The 20,047-nt window shown below is 37.2% G+C and overlaps 1 protein-coding gene across 5 annotated transcripts in view; it reads left to right on the top strand.

Annotated features, from left to right (window-relative positions):
* The window catches only part of LOC106878218 (lysosomal acid glucosylceramidase), a 73,847-nt gene that overhangs the window by 41,391 nt on the left and 12,409 nt on the right, over nt 1–20,047 (top strand). For all 5 annotated transcript variants that reach the window (XR_016244449.1, XR_016244450.1, XM_089363671.1 and 2 more), the window contains 3 exons: nt 5,198–5,331; nt 11,313–11,485; nt 16,944–17,181. Coding sequence is in view for 3 of the 5 variants with exons in the window: in XM_089363671.1 (XP_089219797.1) it covers nt 5,198–5,331; nt 11,313–11,485; nt 16,944–17,181 (545 nt within the window). In the remaining 2 variants the exon portion in view is untranslated. The remainder of the gene's footprint in view (nt 1–5,197; nt 5,332–11,312; nt 11,486–16,943; nt 17,182–20,047) is intronic.

Below are 20,047 nucleotides of genomic sequence, written 5' to 3'. Positions count from 1 at the left end.
CAAACACACACATATACATGCATACTGATACACACACACACATATACATATATATATGCGCATATACACATACATACACATGTGCACCCGTATATACATATGTATACATATATATACATATATACACACACACACACATATATACATATACATACACACCCATATATATACACATACTCATACGTCCACATTTATACATATGCACATACGTACTCACGCATATACAAATATACACATGTGTGCGTGTCCCCATATACACATATGTATCCATCTACATATACACACATGTATAAATAGAAATATATTCATGCACATACACATAGCTATACATCTACGCCTATTAGCTAATCAAATAAACAGATTCGCATATACATATACATACATGAATACATACGCAAACACACGCATGCACATACATACACACATATATATATATATATATATATATATATATATATATATATATATATTAAGACTGGTTTACCTTATTCAGTTTTATTTTTTATTTTGCTACTAGCCACAAGAAAAGCTGAAAGTGAGGTTGTGATTGATGTAAGTTGCTGAAAACAAGGGAGGCTACTTTAGTTGTACAATGTCAACTAATACTTCATTTTCCCCATCTTTCAAATTGAATTACATTGTGTCAACATAGAACAGCTTAATTAAACACACTTCAGAAACGTTAATTATATATAAACAGACATCTCAAAAGTAAATAAACGCCCCGCTCCCATACTGTCTTATCTATGTAGACACTACCTGATGCTGCAAACTTGTTTATCATGCATAGGTCATGTCTACTAAATACTAGATTAAGTATTTAAATGCATCAAAGAACCTTATTTTATTTATAAAAACAAATATTTAAAAAATTATTGTTTTTTACTTTTGAGAAGTCTGTTGTACATAATCCTTTAAAAGTAAAACAGTGTGTTTAAAATGACTATAGTGACAAAGAAAAGTTGCAAATATTACAGAAAGTCGAACATTCCAACTTGTCTCCTTCTGATGATTTGATCCAAAAGAGCCACCTAAATTAATTATAGGTGTTGAAGCATTGAATTCAGGAGTGTTCTGAAGCATCATTTGTTTGTGAGACTTAGATGCTACTTGTTTAGATACAAGATTGAAAGCAACAATGAAACAGTAGACTCCCAAGCATCAGATAAACTGACATTTGCAAAATGAGGATTCACATTCCAAATTTCCACTTCCTCCACTGAAGGCATATTTACACTGCTTCATGTGACACTTCAGGAACAGCCTGTAACCCAGAGATGACAGTCACAAAGGGATGGATGTTCACTTGAAGATTTCTACTGTTAGTTAAAATGAAGTTGATGTCAAGTGCAGTTTGTTAAAGTCAAGATTAGAAAATATATTGAATGACATGCATTGGGAAGAACATTTGGAAGGTTTCAAATGTTATGATTTCATTGTATGATTCTGTTTGTCCATTCCCTTGCGGATTGTAAGGAGTAGTTCTGCTAGTAAATACATTTTGTTGGTGCAAGAATTGTTGTAAATCCTTCAGCATGAAAGATGTTTTAGGCTCTCTGTCAGTTACAATGACAAGGGTTCTAGTTGATCCAATCAACAGAACAGCCTGCTTGTGAAATTAACATGCAAGTGGCTGAGTACTCCACAGACATGTATACCCTTAATGTAGTTCTAAGGAAGATTCAGTGTGATACAAAATGTGACAAGGCTGGCCTTTTAAAATACAAGTACTACTAATTTTTACCAGCTGAGTGGACTGGAGCAATGTGAAATAAAGTGTCTTGCTCAAGGACTCAATGCACCACTGAAAAACAAACTCACGTCCTTACAACCATGAGCTGAATACCCTAACCTCTAAGCCATGCACCTTCACAAAGATGTACCCTGATCAGAATGAATGTGCAGTGGCATTTCAAAAGTTGAGAAGAATTTTAATAAGTACTTTACAATGCTTTCAGTAGTCATATATATCTTCATGTGGGAAAGCAAAAGAAACCTTAACGATGTACCCATGATGGTTAACAAATATTGTTTTTTTTGTGGTTGAAGGGAGAGGTTCTTTAAAAACCAAAGCCTATTCTTTTGAAGGCTTGAGGAACCTTCATCATGTGAGTAAGTGTTGGATTATAAACCTCTGCTTTATCTCAGCACCTGTTGAGCATGTAGACATCATTCTGTTGACTTCATCTCCAGAATATCGAAGATAAGCACATAATGAAGCATCTGTGTGATGCCAGAATGGCAAAAATCCTTATGAAGTCTATGAAGTACATCCATATCCAACATTAATGTATAAATCCAGGACACTGTCCTTCCTTGGTCTGTAGGTCATGTCAAAGTGAAAACAGTCAGATTTTCTACAGCCAAATATGCTCTTTCTCTCACCAACCCTTACCTGTTTTCAAGCAAGGTAATATTTCTGCAAGTCCTTCAAAAAGGAACAGCACAATGAATGCCTGGATGTATTTTCACAGCACACCGCTTGTATGATGGTGCTGTTGCTTACAATTAGTATGTTATATCAAGACAAGGCAACAGAGACAAACAGATGCATCCACGTACTCAAATGTATATAAGATGCTTCTTTCAGTATCTGTCTTCCAAATTAACATGCATGCAAGTTTTCATCTGTTGCTTCTCCCACATCTTTGACACACTTATCTCCATCTCTTATATTTCTGTCATTCATGCCATTCTTATAACAATAATCATCCTCCTATGATCATCCTCATCACTCTATCCCTTTTGAAGGCCTTTGTAAACATCTGTTTAGCTAATGTACTCTACTGTCACCCATTCACTATTATCAATCATTTTTCTCTCTCCTCATTTCACATCAGTCACTCTGTTCGGCCATCGTGCTCTTGCTTGCTTCAGCCATTCATGGTGACCTTTGTGTCATTGCTCTTTGTTCCAGTCACTTTCTTGATCTCATTGTCCTGAGTAAAGGTACATATCTTAGCACACTAGATACTCTTTTTTTTTTTTTTTTAAGATAAAGTGGTTGGCAAAATAGAGAGAAACTGAAGGATTGAGGGTGCCCTCTCCTTTCTTGTTTTTCTGAGGAGATGACAAATTCTCTGGTGCCAAGATAAAATATATCCAGCACATTAGTAAAGTGGTTGGTGATAGGGAGGACATCCAGTCATAAAAACCAAGCCAAAAATGAAATGTTGTACAAGCAAGATGTGGCTCTGCAACCTGTATATGAGAACAACTGCTCCTAATAAAATCTAACTTGGATTATGGTGACCTATCTAACACATACCAGCATGGAAAGCTGACAACAATGTTGATCATGATGACGATGATGAGGGGGAGGAGGAGGATGTATATGTCTGTGTGTGATATAGTCTAAACTCTAATATATCAATTATATTTCTACACTCTCTGAGTGGTTGGCGTTAGGAAGGGCATCCAGCTGTAGAAACTCTGCCAAATCAGACTGGAGCCTGGTGTTGCCATCCGGTTTCACCAGTCCTCAGTCAAATCGTCCAACCCATGCTAGCATGGAAAGCGGACGTTAAACGATGATGATGATGATGATGATGATGATATTTCAAAGTATGATGTACCATATCTACTGACATACTCTATTTATATCTCAATGTGTCATAAAGTGTCTTTATGACAGTTATATTTCCAACATGTCAAATACAGGATGTTCAGCTAAATTTGACAGTTTACATAAAAGGAAAGGAAAGCAATATACAATCCAAAAGTTAAAGTATTTTTAAAAAATCGAAAACTATCAACCCATCAAGCCAAGTAAGATTGTAACTGTGGCTGATGCCAGTGTTGTGTAACTGGCACGTAAAAATCACTCATCAAATGTTGGGTGATATGCTGTGCCTAAGAAGACCTGTCAAGCCAAGTAAAATTGCAGCTGTGGCTGATGCCAGTGCCAGTTGACTGGTACCCATGCTGATGGTACGTAAAAAGCACCATTTGAGCGTGTGGCCAATAGCAGTGTCAGGTCAATGGCACCTGTGCTGGTGGCATGTAAAAAGCACCCGCTACGTTCTTGGAGTGCTTAGCATTAGGAAGGGCATCTAGCTGTAGAAACCATGTCACACCAGATTGGAACCTAGTGTAGCTCCCCAGCTCACCAGTTTTCAGTCAAATTGTCCAACCCATGTCAGCATGGAAAGTGGACGTTAAATGATGATGATGATGATGACTAGGAGATAACAGTTTACTCAAAATAGCTTCCCTCAGCTTCCAATATGACCTCAAGATGACTCTGGAAACTAGTTCATGCATTCTTCACTGTGACCTTGGAAATATCTGCAAACACCTTGATCTTGTTCACCAGCCTGGCCTTGGTGCTGCATGCTGAACTGCAACACTAAGGCCAAGCAGAGTTGGTGTCTTTCTCAACTGTGCCCTATATATAATAACACATGGGATTACAACTGGGGGAATTAGGAGGCCAGAAAATGAGGCTGGTAAAGTCATAGAAATTCTCTGACAACAATTCTGACTCTTTCTGAAGAAATGCCAAGAAGCTAAATCCTACTGCCACATATATGGCCTTCCAGTAGCAACCCTCTCTAGCCAGCATTTGACCATAGTCTCCAGCTTCACATAGCTGTTTGAATTGAGTCAAAGGCACTGTTCATCAAGGGTTGGATGAATTCTGGTGTGTAGATGCAATCAGAATGCCTGCTGTGTCTCTTTCTGTTGGCCACAGCTTTGTTGTCTCCATTGCAGATGTTCATGTCGTTATGTCTTACAACCATTACAGTGTTTGCTAAGCAGTGAGCAGCAGTCATGGTGTTGGCATTTTTGATACCTGTGTCATCATGATACAGGTAACTCTTTTCTAACATTCAGCTAACTTCCAGTCCTCCGTGTAAGCTAACTTTTCCTCAACTACAACTTTAATCTGTATGCTTTCCAACACTGTTGACTTTTCACCAATACATTAAGCTGTTTCTGCAAAAAAAGAGATGTAAAAAATTGTAAAATTTAGCCCAAACACCCTGTAGTGTACCCCGTGATGTACTACAATTATATTTCAGTGTATCCCTAAATGTACTTTAGTCCTTTATTTGTTATTTAGTTCCGTATGAATAGTTCTTTATTCTGTTGCAATGTAACCTGATTTTAGAATGCTTGATAATTCCTCTGTGTTTCACAGTTCTATTCCAATATGTTTTGTACTCTGTCATAATTTACCATTTTCCTATTCCAGGAATTGAATACAACATTGGTCGAGTTCCAATTGGTAGCTGTGACTTTTCCACTCGTATCTACTCTTATGATGACACTGTAAATGACACCAAATTAATGCAGTTTGATTTAGCTGAGGAAGATCTTAATTATAAGGTAAATAGGAGATGCTTGAAATACCTTTGAACATCTTGGACAGCCAATCAATCAGATAATTATACTTTGTTATAATCATCAAGTATTTTATTTCATTGACTGATATCTAAATCTTTTGCTAAATTTATTCCATTTATCACTTTTGACAAGCAAATCTGTGCTATTGAGCAGAATATTTTACTATACCCCATCTTTTATGCTGATTCCCTTAATGTTAACACTTTCAATTAGTTAAGGTTAGAAGCCATGAGAGCCACTGTCTGGTTCTGCATCAAAGGCATTTGTTGTTGTTGTTGCTGCTGTTGCTGTGGTTGTTGTTGTTGTTGCTGCTGCTGCTGTTGTTGTTGCTGTTGTTGTTGTTACACAGTGTAGGTAAAAATACACCAGAGTCTTTAGTCATCTGTCAAGTCACAACAAAGACCTGAGACAGATAATATTTTCCTTAAGATGTGCGCTGTGCCCAATAAGGCTGCTTTTTGCAAGACATCAGTCTTGCATGGGATTTCCAATTGCCTTAAGAAGTTTTGAAGTTTCAATGGGATTGAGCCCAACGTTCCAATCACCACTGGTATCACTTTTACATTACCCTCTCGCATTCCATACAGTCTTGCCATTTCCACTTTCAATTCGGAGTACTTGGTGATTTTTTTCAACCTCTTTCCTCACAACATTCATGTCATTTGGTATGGCTGCATCAATGATCTGACAGTATTTATCTCTCTTATTCAATATGACAATATCCAGCCGATGGTGTTTAATTACACGATCCGTCTGAAAATCATAGTCCCAGGGTATCGTTACTTTTCCATCCTCCTGCATAACTTTACTTGGTACATGTTCACACCAGTTCTCTGTTACTTCATATTGGTATTTACGGCACCAGAGTCAATGAAGACACACACACACATTATCGTAGCGGTGCTTGTATTCTTTTTGTGCAAGGCTCTCACATCCACTTACGAAATGGGTCACATTTTCCACACTCCACAGAGTCTGCATTTCTGGGGGTCAGAAGTTTTATAGACGTTATACTTCACTGAATTGGTAGCAAGAGCCTGGTCTTGTGCAGCAATGATCAGGTTTTTGGTGGTATGCTTCAAATCACCTCGCTCAAGCCATGCCCACGATGCTGTATTATCCTTAATGTCTTGTGTATTCCTTTCAGACTGTCTATGCATTCCTATTTCAAGAAGGTCTTCTTTTCTCTTCTCCTCAGCTTTTTGCTAAAACTCTTCCTTGCCCATCTTTTCATCTGCATTTACACCCATATCTTTCACGGCATATTGCAGCAAGTCTTCATCACTATTTATCAAATACTTGGTAAGTGTTCTCCTTTCACTCCTTATACAATGGTCTATACTAATTAGTCCTCTGCCACCATTCTTTCTTTTCATTTACAGTCTGTTTACATTTGCTTTAGAGTGTAGTGCCCCATGCAGTGTCACCAACTTTCTTGTCCTTCTATCCAGTGTTGATATTTCCTCCTTAGTCCATTTGAGGATGGATGTACTATATCTGACCACAACAACTGCCCAGGTATTCATTGCAGTAATCAAATTTTTGGCATTCAGGTTATATTTCACCACCATCTTCACCCTTTTTTTATATGCCTCACTGACCTTGACTTTCATTTCTCTGTGTAGAATGTCATCTAACTCCGAAATCCCTAAATATCTATACCCATTACCGTCGGCATCACCCATGGTCTCTTCTGATGGTAACTGCAATCCTCTGCAGGCTACTTTCTTCCCTCTTTTCAAGTACTGAGCATTTGGTAATCCCAAATTCCATACCGATGTCCCTACAACACTCTGGACTGTTTTGGTTAAGGAATCTATCTGTTTTTCAGATTTCCCAAACAATTTCAGGTCATCCATAAATAGAAGATGGTTCAATGATGAGCCTTTCTTCCCACATCAGTAACCCATCTTAACTTGCCTAAGTTTCATTGTTATGGGTATTAGTGCAATTACAAAAAGTAACAGAGAAAACGAGTCACCTTGGAAGATTCCCCTTTTAATATTAACTTCTCCAAGGAATACATTCCTTGAGTACAATTTGGTTCTCCACTCTTTCATGCTGTGCATCAGAAAATTTATGATGTTGTCAGCAACACCAAACATCTGCAGGTATTCAACGATTCAAGAATGAGGCATCATATCATAAGCCTTCTTAAAGTCAATCCAAGCCATAGACATGTTTGTATGATGCTTTTTACAATGCCTCAAAACTGTTTTATCGATGACCAGGTGGTCCTTGATACCCTGAGAACTCTTCCTACACCCTTTATGTTCCCTTGGTAGTATTTCTTCCTGTGCCAGGAAAGTGTATGTCTTTGGCACACATATTTCAGTGAGTATCTTCCAGATTATGTTTAGGCATGCTATGGGACAGTAGTTTCCCACAATATTCCCCTTTCTTCTATCTTTCATTACAAGTGTTGTCCTCCCAGCCACTATCCACGCAGGGACTGTACCTGTTCTTCCATATTTTATATTTCTTCTCTAATTTTTCTCAGTCAGTCTTTTCCCCTTTTTTCCAGTTTCCTCTTAACCATTGCTCAACTTTTCCTAAATCTTGCCTTGCCCACATTATGTTCCTTTCAATGCGTCGTTTCCACCATAGTTCTTTTGCTCCACCATTTTTTTGGTTTCTTAAGTTGAAATTTCTCCTCAACAAGTCGTGCAGTAGCTCGGAGAAGATTTCTTGTTTGTGTTATGTCCTCCGTCTGGATGTATGGTATGACAGTATTTATCTTTTGTGTTACTTTATTTATCATACTCCTATCCACCCTTCTCATATTCATAGGGATTTTTCTTCTGGAGCATTCATCAACTCAGTGAGTCGTCTTTGAATTTCAAGCAATTCCTTATCTAGTTGGTTCATTTCCCCTGCATGTCCACCACCCCACAGTATCAGGGTTCACTGTATAACGTTCCTGTTCTTCATCTTTAACAGCCCCATCACCATTCCCCTCCTCCTCCTGTCTACTCTTCTCCCTGCTTTCAACCCCTACCTCTCTGTTTTCAACTCCGATCATCCTTTGTAGTTCATCCGCAGGGTCTTTCAAACTCTCACTAGTCCGAGATATTTCTACTCCAGTTAAGTAACCCTTTCTCCTAATTACTCTCACTTGGTTCATTAGTTTATTTTCTGATATTTGACACATGTCCCTTTCCATCCAAAATTTCAAGGTATGTCGGCCTACTCTGCAACTTCTTTCCAGCTTTTCTCTTTCATGACATTCAATAAGTGTATTGTATTCTTCCGTTGTCCACTTATGTCTGTTTTTGCCCACACCATGTATGTGATCTGTTGTGACATAACAACTGTCCGAGGCCAGATCACTGCCCCTGATGCGGGTGGTTTTGGACATGCCAGGCGAGAAACCTTCACTATGATCGGCTACAGCTTCGTTCTTGCCATTAATTCTTTCCTTGTTGTGTTGCATCATGCTTTCCTAAGTCATTCATGGGGTTCCCACGAGAGTTGTTATTGAGATCCCATCTCTCTCTTCCTCTCTTTATATGTATATACACATGCACATATATATACATACACATATATATATAAATAGCATGCATGTATTGTGTCACCTCCATAACCACAACGATTATCATTACCACCATCATTCTACCTATAGCATTTAAAATTATCAATAATAATATGGGCCCCGGTATATTGCAGCAGATCTTCCTCACTATTTATCAAATACTTGGCAAGCGTTCTCCTTCCATTCCTTATACAATGGTCTATACTAATCAGTCCTCTACCACCATTCTTCCTTTTCATATACAGTCTGTTTACGTTTAATACTATCTTTTATGCTCCTTGCATGAATGGTAATCCAGGGATCATTCTCAACTAATTTTCAATTCCTTTACTGGTCATTTCAAGTGCTCCCACAATCACTGATTTTGTAACCATCTTGAGAGTAGGAGAAAGAGAAGCAGCTTGGTGAATAGACCAAATTCTATAGATTTGGTAGATGGTAAAGAGATCAGCAGTAGGCATTCCTGTGTGATAAGAAGATTATTATTATTATTATTATTATTATTATTGTTATTATTATTATTATTATTATTATTATTATTATTATTATTATTATTATGATGTTGTTGTTGTTGTTGTGTCGTCATCATCATCATCATCATCATTATTATTTTTGTTGTTGTTGTTGCTGCTGCTGCGTGAGAGAGCAATGCATGCCATCAAAGTGACACTGGGGTACAAATATACGAAGCCCAATATACCCATCATGTCTACCCGTCTGATAAGGGTACATCAGGTACATGCATCACAACCATATGTGTGCAACATGGTGATCTTACATGAAGATAAACAGTGCATGACCTTTCAGGTGGAGCCCAATTAGAATTTTCTTAGAGTTGAGTCCCTGAATGAGGGTTGTTTGAGGATGATGAATGAAACACCTATGTTTCCAGAGGTGAATTATTTAAACCCCAAAGAATTCCTCTCAACACATGGCTATGATGCTCCCCCACTACTTCTGCTCGTGATCAGAGATGCACGTATTGTCAGCCACTAAGGGACATGCTCAACTGGTTAAGGTCAAACAACTGACAAGCAAAACTGGTATTGAGCAGAATATTTGCTGTAACCCATCTTTTATAACAATCAAACAACTGACAAGCAAATCTGTCAAACAACTATTATTTGTGCCTCCTTCTTCTTTTCATTAAGAAGTTGAGTTGTTTGTGTGTGAATTGAGATCAGTTATATTAGACACATGGACTTGTGAATTTTCATCTCACCTCAGTGAATGCTGTGTCCTCCAGCAATACACTTGACTCTAACTTTCAAACACTATTATAACGAGTGGTTCATGAATGTGATGTGCACCTCATATGTTTGTTCTATCATTATTACAATGACCTTTGTTCTTCTGAATTACCAACTCTGTACTAGATTCACTAAAGCACACTTATTCTCAACTGTCCCTTATACATCCCCACCCCCGACTTCTTTGACTAAACACTTTGCCTGATTCCTTCTTTTCTCACAGCTTTAGCTGTTTGGAACTATTGCCCTCCTTGTTAACATTTTACCAAATTGGAGAAGATATGTTAAATATGAAATGTGTCAACTTTAGCAATCTGTCCCTAATCCTTTTAGATTACATCATAAAAGCAAGAAGAAAAAAATAAGCATCAGTTTGTTTGTGAAATTAATTTGCAATGTTTACAATGCACTAGTGTCTCATCCAGGAGTATAAGATGTCTCTTTGTCTCTCATTTAATGTTAGAGACTAGAAATAAAATACTAGACATATGACCTTTTTAGCTTACTTAAGTATACAGATAGTCACAAACTAATGCCATATATATATGTGTATGTGTGTGTGTGTGTATACAAATACATACACACGCATGTATATATATACAAATACACATACATACATGCATGCATGCATGCATATATGCATACATACATGCATACATGCATGCATACATACATACATACACACACACACACACACACACACACACACACACACACACACACTTTATAAACACATACATGTCTCTGTTCTTGATAATTTCTTGCCTCTTATTTCTTCACTCACTGTCTTATATATCCTTTCTTTATCCTTTCCTTCCCACCTCTCACACTTTTTTGTCAAGATTGAATGGGTTTGTAAATTCATACATTTGTATGTCTTACAGTACTGAGTATGTTAAAGATTGATGGTCACAAATGCAATCAGTGAACTATGAAGCTATTATGTTGAGTGAACAAAAACAAAATGTTTAAGACTGAATATACTCTAAGGATGAGTCTTCATTTAAATTCATTTGTTATTCCCAACTTTTAATGAGTTGAAAATAGATGTCTGTTATTATGCAAGCAATATAATTGTGAATGAATGTCTTCATTTGAAACAATAACTAATAATCTACCTTTGAATGTAATCTCATCTGAAATTTGAACTTTTTATTCTTTTTATTCTTTTTATTTAGATTCCATTAATAAAAAAGGCTCAGAAAATGAGTCATAGAAAAGTGCTCTTGTTTGGGAGTCCATGGAGTGCTCCAGCCTGGATGAAGACAAATAATAATATGACAGGCATGGGAATGCTCAAAGGGAAAGCTGGTGGAGTCTATTATAATGCTTGGGCACTCTATTTCGTCAAGTAGGTTTACCTGGAAAATTCCTTTTGCTATTCATTTCATCTTTATATATATATATATATATATATATATATATATATATATATATATATATATATCTTTTACTCTTTTACTTATTTCAGACATTAGACTGTAGCCATAATGGAGCACTGCCTTGAAGAAGTTCTAGTAGAATGAATTGACCCCTGGTATTTATTCTGTCAATGTCTTTTGCTGACCCACTAAGTTACAGGGATGTAAACACACCAACACCAGTTGTCAAGCACTGGGGAGGACACACACACACATTTTTTTATACACCAGGCTTCTTTCAGTTTCTGTCTACCAAATCCACTCACAAGGCTTTGGTCAACCCAAGGCTATAGTAGAAGATGCTTGCCCAAGGTGTCATGTAGTGGGACTGAACCCAGAACCATGTGGTTAGGAAGCAAACAATATATATATTTGCTTTTTAAATACTGAATGAATTAATCCATTCATCTAATCACTCATGTAATTAATCTAATTACATGGTCTAGACATCAGAAGTGCATGTACATTTTTTAATGCTAACATGGCCTTGGTAGTGATTATAAACTGATAAAACCTGATTGAAAGTTTTATAAGTGCAGACGTATTGTATGAAGTGTAAGAGCAAACAATTTAAATGCCTTTGCTTAAAAGTCAGCGACTCAATCATAACATACTTTTAGTTAGTTTGGCTGAAGCAAGTAAGACGTCTTGCTCATTATTCCTTACAAGGAATAGCATTGGTGGTGCAACATGAGATACTTATAAACTGTAAAATTGTTTAGACACTCAGCTAGTTCCTGTAGCTTAAGTATATCAACCAATTTGTACATTAGTATTCTGCTAATAATTGTTTTCAGAATTAAATGTTAGAATTAAAAAAAAAAAAATCAAAACGAGTTTATGTTTCAAGTGTCATTTATTGTCAGATATCTTAAAACAGTTCTGGTTTATAGCATTCCATTTAAATACAGTTTTTATTTATCTTAGACAATTTGATTGAAAGTGACATTTAACTGGCACTCTGTTGGCTACAACAACAGGGGTTCCAGTTGATCCAATCTACTAGAACAGCCTGCTCATGAAATTAACATGCAAGTGGCTGAGCACTCCACAGACATGTAGCCTGAATGTAGTTCTCAGGGAGATTCAGCATGACACAGAGTGTGACAAGGCTGGCCCTTTGAAATACAGGTACTATTCATTTTTGCCAGCTGAGTGAAACTGGAGCAACGTGAAATAAAGTGTCTTGCTGCAGGACACAGCATGTCACCAGGAATCGAACTCATAACACGATTAAACCACTAAGGCATATACCTTCACCAAATATTAATTTCCATGTCCACACACTTATATATGTATATATATACAATGGATTTCTTGCGATTTCTTCCTCTCAAATTCACCTACAAAGCATTTGCTGGTCAGCGGGTATAGTAGAAGACACTTACCTACAAAATAAATATAGGTACTCTTCAGTTTTGCCAGCTGAGTGGACTGGAGCAATGTGAAATAAAGTGTCTTGCTCAAGGACACAATAAACCACCGGGTGAGCTGAATACCCCTTAAGCTATGTACCTTCACATAAGGACATATTGGTGGATTATTATCTTCTACGAGCAGAAAGACCACTCTCTGGATGGTTTTCTGCTCATCATTGTGTGGTATTTACACATTCGATTTCCAATTTGTGTAATTTTTCTAGTATGTTTCATTTAATTAATTTTTCTTTGTATCCTTTATTCATCTAATGATACTCACTCACTCTAGCAGTGTTCGTAAAGAGTGAGATGGTAAGAGGAAAGAATGGGAGAATATGGCAAGGAACAGGAGAGAGGGAAGGGGTTGAGAAAAAGGAAGAGATAGAGTTGAAAAAGGGATAAGGGATTGTGTAAGGGTAGGCGGGTAGGGTTTTGGGCTATCCAACATTATAAGGGGTCAGTATGGGCAGAACGTGTGAGGGGAAAGGGGACCAGAAGGGAGTAACAGACTATGTTGGAGAGGAATCCTGAGAGAATTATTAAAAGAGGTGTGGGGAGTCATGTGGGTAAGTTAGAGGGGTAAAGATGAAAAGGGACACTGAAGAAGGGACAATGAGAGAAAAGGAGACAGAGAGAGAAGCATATGTATAGAAGTAGGATGAAGAAAAAGAATGGCTGGAGGGCATCCTGGAGGTATAAGGGCAGGTAGTGAAATAAAGGTAAGAGGAGGTGTTGGGTGGCAATATAGGTTAACCCAGGAGAGAGTGTGCTCTGAGTGATAAAGAGGTGATGAGCAATAAGGTGGGCATTATAAAATATGGGTTTAGAGAATCATACAGTTTTCACAATATGCTCTGTATTCAAACTTTGCTATCTGTTTACATATTAATTAATTACCATATAATGTAATGTAATATGTTTATGTAACTGAAAATCCAGGGAATCTGAACAAAAAAATTTTCTATGAGAAGTAAATAAAGCATAAAGTCTGGAAGTTTAAGAATTGATGATAGATTTATTTTTTCAAATGACTTCCATATGATTACATCCATTTCACAATTTCTTCATGTTGTTTTATTTATTTCAGTATGCAAAATTACACATGCATGTTGTTTGTATCAATATGTATGCTCAGCATTACACATTACAAGTGTATATTTGCAAATTAATGTGAATGCAGAAAGCTAACTAATCAGATCATCAGAACATCATAACACTGACCTTGCTGGTGCTGGTGCCAGATAAAAAAGCATCCAATCCACTCTGTAAAGTGGTTGATGTTTGGAAGGGCATCCAGTTGTAAAAACCATGCTAAAACAAACAGTAGTGCAGTCCTCTGGCTTGCCAGCTCCTGTCAAACCATCCACCCCATGCCAACAAGGAAGATGAATGCTAAATAATGATGATAATGATACACACACATACACACACGCACACACATGTGTTATAGCTCCTTAATCTCTACTCTTATGGTTAGGTTGTCTTTTTCCATAGATAGATGGGTCTTGTGTAGCACTGCAATATTGCTAGTCTGTACAGTCCTTTGTCATCTTTTCTATAAGATGCATCCTCTTCAGGTCAGCCTTCAGTCACATGTCTACCTTGCCCTATAAATGTTACATGGAAATATAAATACATGAATGCTAAACGTTATAAATGTAAGTTAAATGCAAAAACTGACAAGTTCATAGCAGGGCCACAACAGAGTTTTTAACAAATATACTAAAAGCTTTGGTCAACATGTAACCAAATCAAGAAAGCCTTGTCTTATACTAACAAATACATCAAACTTGCCTCTAATTCTAAACAATTGCTTTATTTTCATTCGACTGATGTTTTTTGCTTTTATCATGTTTGGCAGGTTTTCAAATGGGCTGCACATTAGCTGTTTGACTCTTGTCTTTTGTATATGGAAGTGTGCTAATAGTTGAGGTTTTCAGTGAATAGCAGTTTTTTGTTTTTACTTTGATATCATTTAGAGCAGAGCAGTGAAGGATTACTTTGGTACAATGGTAGAACATCTGTCATGTGCACTGGAGATCTGGGTTCCACTCTCACAGGCAGTTGGCTTTTTTCTCAAGACAGCAGGCTGGCAGAATCTTTAGCATACAGAGTGAAATGCTTAGCAGCATTTTGTCTGTCTTCACATTCTGGGTTCAAATTCTGCTGAGGCTGACTTTGCCTTTCATGCTTTCAGGGTTGATAAAATAAGTACCAGTTGAATACTGGTATTGATGTAATCAACTTACCCTCTTTCCCCAAAATTGCTGGTCTTGTGCCAAAATTTGAAATCAATATTTCAGAGCAGAAAATATATTTCCTTCAACAGCAGAAGAATGAGTTAATGAAAGTAAATAAATAATTAAATTAATTAGTTGAAGGTAACAGAGATTTCTGTCCCATTATTACTTTATCACTGTTCTGCATTCATTAGGCACAGAAAATTTAGTATTTCAAGGGCTATTGGGGTTATCAGATAATTCATTAGCAGTTGTGTCAGCTTCCTGAATAACTTCTCTCATAAATTAGGCACCATCAAAAGTAACGTCAAATAAATTGTTAAAACATGTCTTAGATTGTTTCCTCTGACATCCCATAGTCGCAAGCATGGTTATGTGGTAAGAAGTTTGCTTTCCAACCACATGGTTTTGGGTTCACTCCCACTGTGTGAAGCCTTGGGCAAGTGTCTTCTACTATAGCCTTGGGCTGACCAAAACCGTGTGATGGATTTGGTAGATGAAAACTGAAAGAAGCCTGTCGTGTGTGTGTGTGTGTGTGTGTGTGTGTGTGTGTGTGACAACTGATGTTGGTGTATTTATGATCTCCATAACTTAGTGGTTTGGCAAAAGAGACAGATAGAATAAGTACCAGACTTAAAAGAAAATAAGTACTGGGGTCAATTAGTTCAACTAAAATCCCTCAAGGTGGTGCTTCAGCATGGTCGCAGTCTAGTGACTGAAACATGTAAAAGAGTAAAAGAATAAAAGTAAATTATTTGAGATACTAGGGTCTCTCTTTGGCAAAAGAACCAGATGCCCTCTTCTGGCAAGTACTCCCAGGATATTTGCCCCTATTTGCCAATACTTTACAAATTAGATTATTGTATTTTCCCCGTTTTTATGGATGGTAGGTGTAATTTGAGGGAGATTTAGTTGCTATTTCCGTCAGGTCAACTGACTGCATAAAGCTCCCTTCAATTACTCATACTTGTGAAATTATTCAAAGAATTAACAATAAATATACTCCAGTTGGGATATTTCACCTTGTACCCCATCTTTATATAAAAATAATTCTCTACTTATTTATTTATTTATTTCCTAACAGAATTTGTGAAATTGTAACATCGTTAGTTACAGGTTCTCAACGGACCAATCACTGGTTCTCCATACTTCTGAGGGCAACAATGACTAAGGAGTGTGTATTTCGTAATGCAGAACAAATATCACAAGTGACTTCATTTGTACAATGTACATACATGCTTGCTTATGACAAACTCTCACTCAGTTTCTATCTATCAAGTTTCATTCACATGGTAGCAAAGCAAACTTCTTAATCACAAATCCATGCTTGTATCCTTAACAAAGAATTTGTTGATAGTTCTGAGGTGATAGCAAACAATTCACACAAGATGGGAATTGTTTTTTCTATTTTGAATATATCTTCAAACCTTATTATTTGTGTTGTGTGTGTCTGTAGACAAAATACATTAATCTATTTTGCTCAGCCTACCTATCTGAAAACTTTTTACTGAAAAGTAGACTGGCAAATAAAAAGGAGACAGAAAAGTGTATCTGGCAGTAAAATAATTCCTCTAGTAATTTGTATGATGTTACAAGCAATCCTATAATCGGAACTATTTCGTGATTCATTACTTAAAAACCTGTAGTTTAAGTTAGTTGTGTCTCATTTTGTAACTTGATCCTTAAATTTGGTATTTTTTATCAAAATGTTCATTTGTCTTTTTACTTAGGTTCCTTGAAGAGTATAAACATTTCAACATCACATTCTGGGGTTTAACAGCCCAGAACGAACCTATAGATGGCTTGATTTACAGATTCCCATTTCAAGCTATGGGCTGGACACCTCAGATGCAACGAGATTTCATCATCAAAGATTTAGGACCACTCCTCCATAGTTATGGTTATGGTAATTTGAAGCTAATGATATTTGATGATCAACGAACATTTATGGTTAATTGGGTCAAAACAGTAAGTAGTTAATTAAATGACTTCTTATAGCATTGATGTTGTTAGGTAAGGCCACACAACTTGAACATCTTCAGTGGAGTACAAACCAATGAAGGAGACTGTAGAAATAGTAGCTAAATCTTCCTCAAATCATATCCTATTGTCTTCAGTAAAGAAGTGCACCTTTGACAATCATCATCATCATCATCATCGTTTAACATCCACTTTCCATGCTAGCATGGGTTGGACGATTTGACTGAGGACTGGCTCCAGTCTAATTTGGCAGAGTTTCTACAGCTGGATGCCCTTCCTAATGCCAACCACTCAGAGAGTGTAGTGGGTGCTTTTACGTGTCACCCGCACGAAAACGGCCACGCTCGAAATGGTGTCTTTTATGTGCCACCCGCACAAGCCAGTCCGGGGGCACTGGCAACGATCTCGCTCGAAAATCCTACGGGAGCCAGTCAGGCAGTACTGGCAACGGCCACGCTCAAAATGGTGCATCTCATGTGCCACCCGCACAAGAACCAGTCCAGGGGCACTGGCAACGATCTTACTTGGCTTGCCAAATATAACAAATGACAAGTTGGTCATGGCTGTAATGCCTTTGATCTTAAAAGGTCTGTTTGAACAAGGTTCAACAACCACAACAACAAGTAATCATATCTCTTATCTTCTTGAAGCTTAAAATGATTCAGTTGGTAAAGTTAAACAGAAACAGATAAGCAATGACATTTGAAAAAGTGTAACTGAGAACTTGGAGGACATACTCAAAATTCAGTCTACAAGACTGTGTATGTGTGTACTTTAAAATGCCAGGTGAAGGAAATGATTGCTCACGCAATAGGGGCCAGTATAAAAACCACCTTGAAGAACCACATAGTAAAGTTCAACAAAAAACTATAAATACTTTGTTATATTGAATTAACATCGAAGTTGATGATGACTTGCTAACAAGATCAAATCAATAGCAAAACTATTGTATACATACTTTTTGAGATGTGTTAGTAATGATAATATGATAAAGTCTTGTCTTGTTGGGCAGGAAACTAGCAGAGTTGTTAGCACACCAAGCAAAATGCTTAGTAATATTTGATCCGTCTTTACATTCTGAGCTGAAATTCTGCCAAAGTCAACTTTCAACATTTTGGGATCAATGTAATCTACTTACTCTCACCCCCAGAACTTGCTGACCTTGTGCCAAAATTTGAAACCATTATGATAAAGTCTTCTTGAGTTATTTTATTTCCTTGCTGTATTTTTTTATATATGTTTTTCTTATGTTTCTCATGTTTGGACAAGTTAGTTACTAGTTTTCTTCAGTTATATGTCAGCTATGTGACATTTACAACAATTGGGGATCTCATATAAGTGACAAATATATCTGGGAAGACATATGATCAACTTGTCAGGTGCAAGGCTATGTAATTAAAAGCTTCACTTCATTGCAACATGGTCTTGGGTTCAATCCCACTCCACAGCATCTTGTGCAATTATCTTCTGTAGCACTAGGATGATTTGCAAGTAGAATTTAGTAGACGGAAATGGTACTGAATTCTGATGTGTATATGTTTATGTTTACACCAGTTTGTGTGAGTGTGTGAGATTATGTTTACTACAAAGTTTGAGGTGTATTCAAGAAGTTTTGAGACTTTTTTAGGAGAGACAGTTATAACTGTATTAGATTGTTGTAATTTTAGTGTATCTTCAGTATATATATCTAATAAGCTGACCTGCCGACTTTTGTTATTCCAGAATGAAGGAGACAGCTGTTTGAATACACCCAACTAAACACTGTCACAGCTGACTAATTTGTTGAATGCAGTCAGGATGTTTGGAAGCTTGCTATGCAATAAAACTTTGTGTTAAACTGAGCAAAAATGCTATAGAACATAAGAGATGCTCCAGACTGCTAATGGATTAACTTTTTCCCTAGCACAAGGCTGATAGAGAGGGAGAGAGTGATAATGAGATGTGTGGGAGGGAGAGAGGCATCAGAACATCAGAGCTGGCTGAGAAAATTCTCAATTTTCTGGATGAAGACCATCGTGTATCTATAAAGGCAGTAAGCATACAGTTTGGAGTTGGTGTGGCAACTGCACACAGAATTATTCATGAAAATCTGAACATGTGCAAAGTTTGTTCTCAGGGTGCTCAGTGATGAGCCTCATGGTAACCAACTACTTGACAGAGATGGGCATCAAAATTGTCCCTCACCCTCGCTACAATCCAGACCTTGCTTCCTGTAGCTTTTGGTTGTTTCCCAAGCAGAAGGAGAACCTCAGGGCAGTTGTTTTGAAGGTGGAGGAAATTGTGATGAGGATCCTGGACACTTTCACTTTGAAGGACTTCTATGGGGATTTCACGAAATGACTGGAGTGCTACAACAGGTGCATTGAAGCCAAAGGACCCCTACTTTGAAGGAGATTAGAGTTTTGTAATTCTTTGAAATTAATAAATGTCTCTCCTGAACTGAAAAAGTCTGAAAACTTCTGTTTATGTTTACATCAGAGTGTGTGTATGTGTATGTTTATGTTTATGTCAGTGTTTGTATGTGTTTATGTTTACACCAGAGTGTGTATATATTTTAATATTTACGGCAGTCTACAAAATGGCGATGTTGTTTATGTTGTGAATGTTTATGTCCAGTAATTTTGTGATCTGACAAATAGTGATTAATTAAACTGAAATAAATACTGGGGTTCATTTGATGAACTAAAACCCTTGATAATAATGTAAACAGTTGACATAGGCATAGGAGTGGCTGTGTGGTAAGTAGCTTGCTTACCAACCACATGGTTCCGGGTTCAGTCCCACTGCGTGGCACCTTGGGCAAGTGTCTTCTAATACAGCCTCTGGCCGACCACAGTGTTGTGATTGGATTTGG

Source organism: Octopus bimaculoides, chromosome 15, assembly GCF_046866305.1.
Source record: "Octopus bimaculoides isolate indiv1 chromosome 15, ASM4686630v1, whole genome shotgun sequence".
Classification (NCBI taxonomy): domain Eukaryota; kingdom Metazoa; phylum Mollusca; class Cephalopoda; order Octopoda; family Octopodidae; genus Octopus; species Octopus bimaculoides.
This window is presented reverse-complemented; position numbering and strand designations above follow the sequence as displayed.